Source organism: Populus alba, chromosome 4 (assembly GCF_005239225.2).
Source record: "Populus alba chromosome 4, ASM523922v2, whole genome shotgun sequence".
NCBI lineage: Eukaryota > Viridiplantae > Streptophyta > Magnoliopsida > Malpighiales > Salicaceae > Populus > Populus alba.
In genome coordinates, this window is record NC_133287.1 from 11,297,741 (window position 1) to 11,303,175 (window position 5,435).

A 5,435-nucleotide genomic window follows, 5' to 3' on the forward strand; every position below is an offset into this window, starting at 1 on the left:
AATGGAGGAATATAGTTGCATCAATTTAGTGTTTCCTAGGCCAATTAAGGAGAAGAAAACTATTTACCTGAAAGCTTGATTAACCGCTGCCCACAAACTAATAAATAACGTAATAAATATTCTGGTTGTTAGGACATCATCAACGGTTGACATTAATCTCTCTCTCTCTCTCTCTCTCTTTGTTTACAATTATGTTGTTGCTCAGAGAGTAGAGGCACTGGTTATACCATTTTTATTTTTTTTTTAACCTTGAAACACCATATACCAGAAACAAAATAACAAATGTGAAGTCATAAGAGCACATGGACTGCAAAGGTAGACATGATACGAGGACGAAAGATGACAATTCAATCAAGTAAATGCTGAGCAGTCAGTCAATGTTCATAGAGTAACAGTTTCCTTTCCAACTAAAAATGAGACGTCCTTTCGTCTGCTTTCCACCAATAACAAGAGCATGTTTCACTAAAATCCAGGAGGGTTTTTCCTTTCAAGACTTGGGAAGGGGCTGCCCTTTCAAGAATGATTTGAATAGCTGAAGGGCTGCTCTTGGCTTGAAAAGTGGCACTTCATGACCAGCCCCCCTCACTGTTGCAAATGTCAGCCCTTCATATACCTCTGTCCACCCTCCCACCTTCACAAAACCACATCCAATTATGTATCACAACTTTAGTTGGTTTGAAAATCAGGTCATTGATATCTTGACCATGATAAGAACCCAGTATATTGATTAAAGCTCAGCAGCTAAAAAGAAGACATTGTTTGTTTGTATCTATCGTGATGAAGCCTTAATCAGAATCTTATGTTAGGTATCGATAGCTATGCTAAAGTGGGCGAATCAAGAACAGACGAAAACAATGACCGAGTGGTGACAAAGTTTGGTAAGCTGGATTGCTCTGACTTTCTGTTCTATGCTCAAGTGGTTGAACACATTTAACAAGGACTGATTCTGGTAGGTTTCCCTAGTGGGCAATAGAAGACTATTATTACAACATTCTATCAATTCCAGACCAGTATAACTAAAGAAGATGGATAGAATGCTGACCTGCTTCTTAACATACCAAGGATGCCATGGAGTTTTTGTCGCTAATTTAAGTTGAGCAAGGGAGTATCTAGTAGCTGTAACTGGCACAACCGAGTCGACGTCGCCACTGCAATAGTTCGATGGAAAAGAGAAGGCGATTCTCAGTTAAACATTACATTTGAATAATAACGTTGGGGGATCATTGTAGTAAGCCAAGAAAAATAGCTCACCTGAATACCCAAATCCTCAATCCACTAGCAAGCATTTCTCGGTAAATTGGGAGAACCGAAACATCCGTGTCGTTCCAGTTACGATTTAGTACTTCACTGTATAAACAAAAACATCAATTTAGTTCTTCAGGAAAACGTATGAACTCCCTTTGATTGTTTTTTGCACATTGACTGTATACATGCCCAGTGTTCTGGCAATTCACCTGCAAGCTGTCCACTTGTAAGGAGTTTTGGTCACATTGGCATGGAGTGCTTTCTGCACATCTGGTCTATTGTAATAAATCTCAGCATATTTTTCAGTACAGGGATCATAGCCAGACAATCGCCTGACAACCTGATAGTTACAGAAAAAATAGAAGGTATCAATCCCAAGGAGATAGCATATGGATTTTGACAAAACTTACTCAGAATTGTTAATCCTATTACTATTTGCTAGTATTACTTTGGGTATAGGAACTTACTCAGAATTACACATACCTTGTAGGGACGGTGAGGCAATCGAATACTCTGATGAGTGGAGGTGCTACCATCAGAGTTGTTGCAGGGCGGTGCATAAATGTTGTACTGATCAATGTTTCCAAATTCTTGATCCATGGCATAGCTATACAATGATTCACATTCGACTGATTCCTTCTGCCTTCGAAAATCGCACGTGTTGATGAGCTGCTGATATGTTCTATCAGAGATCATCGCATGGCTCCACCAGTACGTCACTGTTCCAAGGTTATCGTAATAGTTGTCCGTAACTGCATTCCCAACCTGGATACCATTTCATATCGATTTATTGATTGCAGGAATGCAATGCACAGGGAAAGAAAGTATACTTTTTATTCCATTTATTTTTGTTAGAAAGTAACTTTTTTTTTAAAAAAGTGAAACTTTCAGAAAATTAAATTCTAAAAAAATGAATTATTTTTAGATGTTTGGTTGATGTATTGCTAAATTTTTCGATTGATCAATTTTTTCTAATAACAAACAAACACAAAAAAAAAAAATTTAAAAAATGATTTCTTGAAAATCACTTTTCAATTTACTAGTTTTCTTTTATAGAATTGAAATTCCTACACAATCAGGCATTGCGTGTCATAATGTCTGATGAATGGGGCCTGGGAATGTAATATTAATAAGTCCATGATCTGTCTAGTTGTGATTGTGCAGAACACCCAAGTGAGAATAAAGCAATGCAAATGAAGCTATCAGGTAGTTCCACTGTGTGGATAAAAAGTTACCATGAATCCTTTAAGATTTATTGGATGCTTGGACCTTTTGTTGTACATCATAATTTCTCTAGCCAGCTGAGGAACATAGTGGCCTGCATAACTCTCTCCTGTAAGATATACTTCTCGGTTCTTGTATCGTGGGAATCGATTCATCCATCCAACCAGAAATTCCAACGAGTCCTTGGCTGAATCATGATGAAAAAATCAGACTAAAATACAATTGAAAACATACTTCTCAATGGCTAATAAGATTTCCTCCGGGTATTCCTTAAGTGCAGAGTGTCGAATGGTTAGCAAAAATGGCTTGCAACAGGTTTCAATTATTCACTACCAGATTAATTGCGTTCAGATATTGACGCGAACACTACAAATTATAGACAATCCAAAGACATGGGAGTCCCTGAAATGGTTAAAAATCCTATATCAAACTTCCCCTGTCGTTTAACAAATGCACTAAATGTGGACCAAAGGTCCACTATATCCAGCAATATGCAATTATACATTGGGACATATCATGACAAGTATCGATTGCTACCATTGATAAACACTAGGACCTGCGGTATCATCATTATAATGTAGTGGTGCTGCCTGGTCTTTCAAATTATGGCCTACAAAATAACCTATATGCACACTTTCTTTCTTCAACAACTAACAAACTTAGCGATAATTTACCAAACTATGACATAAAACGAATTCTACCAGTGCGAATATCGCCAGTATCAAGCAAATCAGAGGACCGATTGCTGTAAGAGAAGCCAACACCAGCAGGAGTTTCCAGGAACAAGAGGTTGGCCACAGAGTTCCATGAGAACTTGTTAAGGTACAATCCTGAGGCAGTCTTGTTGATTCTAAATGGCCCTATTTCCTCAGAAGCACCATATGCCACAGAAGAGCAACCAGGACCTGCTTGTTTACAAGTAAAAGGTAATGAAATCAAGACCATGATTCAAATGAAAGATACCAGAATATATGGTTTTGCTAGAAATGGTGAAAAGTAGTGCCAATAAATTCGACTCCACATCTTCTATGTGCCTCAACATGCGAAGTTTCTCTGAGCCTCGGCCCAATAGACAGAGTGATGTAAATATTTGATTTCAGAGAGAGATATGTTACGCGAAGTTGACTGGTTGAATGTATGAACTGTAGCGAGGGTAAAATTTAAGCTAATGAGTGGGGTTTAGCAAGAGAAGACAAAATGGGTGACGCTATAATTTGCTGGTTTAGTAATGCATTGATGGTACACCTACACAAGCTGACAACGATGGCTATGAGATCGTAATTGCTGTAACCTAATAATGAGCCCTCTTTTTGGTTGCTTTCAAGCATTTATCTTTCTGATCACTCCATGCAGAAGACTCAGAGAGTTCGTGTATTTAGACATGTAATTGTTTATTTTTTGTATTCTTGCGTTATGATTTTTCTTTCCTTTATTATTTTTTTTTCTTTAGCTTTTTCAAGGTATCAATTTCTTTTCTGTTTTCTCATCGGTGGTTAATAAAGGGGAGAAAGAGCCTATGCATCCCATCATTTATGAGTAGTTGGGTCATCATTTTTAGGCATTGGTAGGCCACGTTTGCCATTCATGTGGGCACTGGCCACTCTTTTCCTTTCTTCCTAGTTTTTCTCCAGCAAATTAACTAGAGAAAAGCAAATGAGTTAAACTTCCATGCCTCTTTACTACTGTTTCTTTGGAGGAGTTTCGAGTTCCAAAGAACAAAACAGGTGTTCAAGAGTTGCAAGTACGAAGTAAATAGCAACTTCAATTCTAGTTCCAAAAGATAACTAGTACTCTGTACTCCTAGAAGAATCTAAAATCTTCATCATTCGTTGTCATGTCGGCAACAAAGAAAAGTAATCTGTTTCTGGACTTACAGATGAGAAACAAAGACGATATATATTAATTCTTGTTCCAAATAAAAGAGAATGCACGTTGACAGCAAGAACCACTGAAGTGTTTTTTTGAGCATGGATCACTAGTGCCCAATACAACAGTAACAGAAAACAAAACAAGCGATATGCATAGAGACATTTGTAGAGAGAAGGAGAGAGCAGAAGGGGTCTGACCTCCATTGAGCCAAACAACCAAGGGTTTAGACGGGGGGTCATGGACAGCCTCAGTGAGCCAGTAGAAGAGAGCTCTACCAACAACTTTGTTAACAGTAACATAGCCAGAGAATTGTTGAAAAGAGACCTTAGGCTGCCCAGGAAGTGAAGATATCCTGTCTGCTTCTTCTTCTACTTCATTTACTGCATGGTGATGGCTAGCACTAGAAAAAACAACCAAAAGCAAAACAAGGACCATGGAAACAAAGATCTGTTTTTCAGCCATGACCATGGCCTTAATTAGTGGAAAGAAGAAGCGGAACTGAAGAAAATAAATGGGCTTGTCACTTCCTAGTAGGGTGTATGGGGCGTGTAATTAAATAGGAGAGAGAGGCAAGGCAGGGGACGGAAGGGAAGGGAAGTATCTTGAATGTCATCGGTCATCACTCAATAACACAACATTTTAGCCATTTGCACACCCATAATATTTGCTACAATTTGAAAAGACAACGCTAGCCTCACAACATTTCATAGATATTGATTTTGGTCAAAGTTTCAAAGTTCAAAGAAAAAGAAAATGGCTTGATTTTTTTTTTTATTTTTTTTTTTAAGAGGGGTGTCACAATTAAAAAAAATCAATAAATATTGTGATTCAAAACCCATGTCATTATTATTGGAACAGTAAACTCTTCTCATAAGAACTAATAAAGCTTGCAATTAGGGGTGGCCTCGTCTTTTGCGAGGGATTTATTGGGCATTATAAAATTAATTGGAGACAAATTGATTGATTCACACAGATTTTATTAACAAAATAAAATGATTTTATTGCTCTTAAAAGAAAAAAAGATATATAGCTTTTGTTCAATGGCTTTTTTTATCTTTTTAATATTATTTGCATAATAAAATTATGATGATATGCTT

At 37.4% G+C, this 5,435-nt stretch overlaps 1 protein-coding gene across 1 annotated transcript; it reads right to left on the bottom strand.

The window, feature by feature from the left end:
- Window positions 1-331: 331 nt before the first annotated feature.
- On the bottom strand, window positions 332-4,947 carry LOC118055079 (serine carboxypeptidase-like 25). Its single transcript, XM_035066876.2, has 8 exons — window positions 4,536-4,947; window positions 3,171-3,374; window positions 2,481-2,656; window positions 1,729-2,010; window positions 1,455-1,585; window positions 1,252-1,347; window positions 1,043-1,148; window positions 332-631 (listed from the first exon to the last, which is right to left on the bottom strand). The coding sequence occupies exons 1-8, from the start codon at window positions 4,804-4,806 to the stop codon at window positions 488-490; spliced, it is 1,410 nt and encodes a 469-aa protein (XP_034922767.1). The 5' UTR covers window positions 4,807-4,947; the 3' UTR covers window positions 332-487.
- Between the last annotated feature and the right edge of the window lie 488 nt (window positions 4,948-5,435).

Bases quoted from the DNA above. Each gene is read 5' to 3' on its own strand.
- LOC118055079 (XM_035066876.2), bottom strand. From the start codon at position 4,806: ATGGTCATGGCTGAAAAACAGATCTTTGTTTCCATGGTCCTTGTTTTG. The intron at 2,657-3,170 runs GTAGAATTCGTT...ATCATGATTCAG, and splicing joins TACTGGCGATATTCGCACTG to CCAAGGACTCGTTGGAATTT. The intron at 1,348-1,454 runs GTGAATTGCCAG...TTGTTTATACAG, and splicing joins TACAAGTGGACAGCTTGCAG to TGAAGTACTAAATCGTAACT.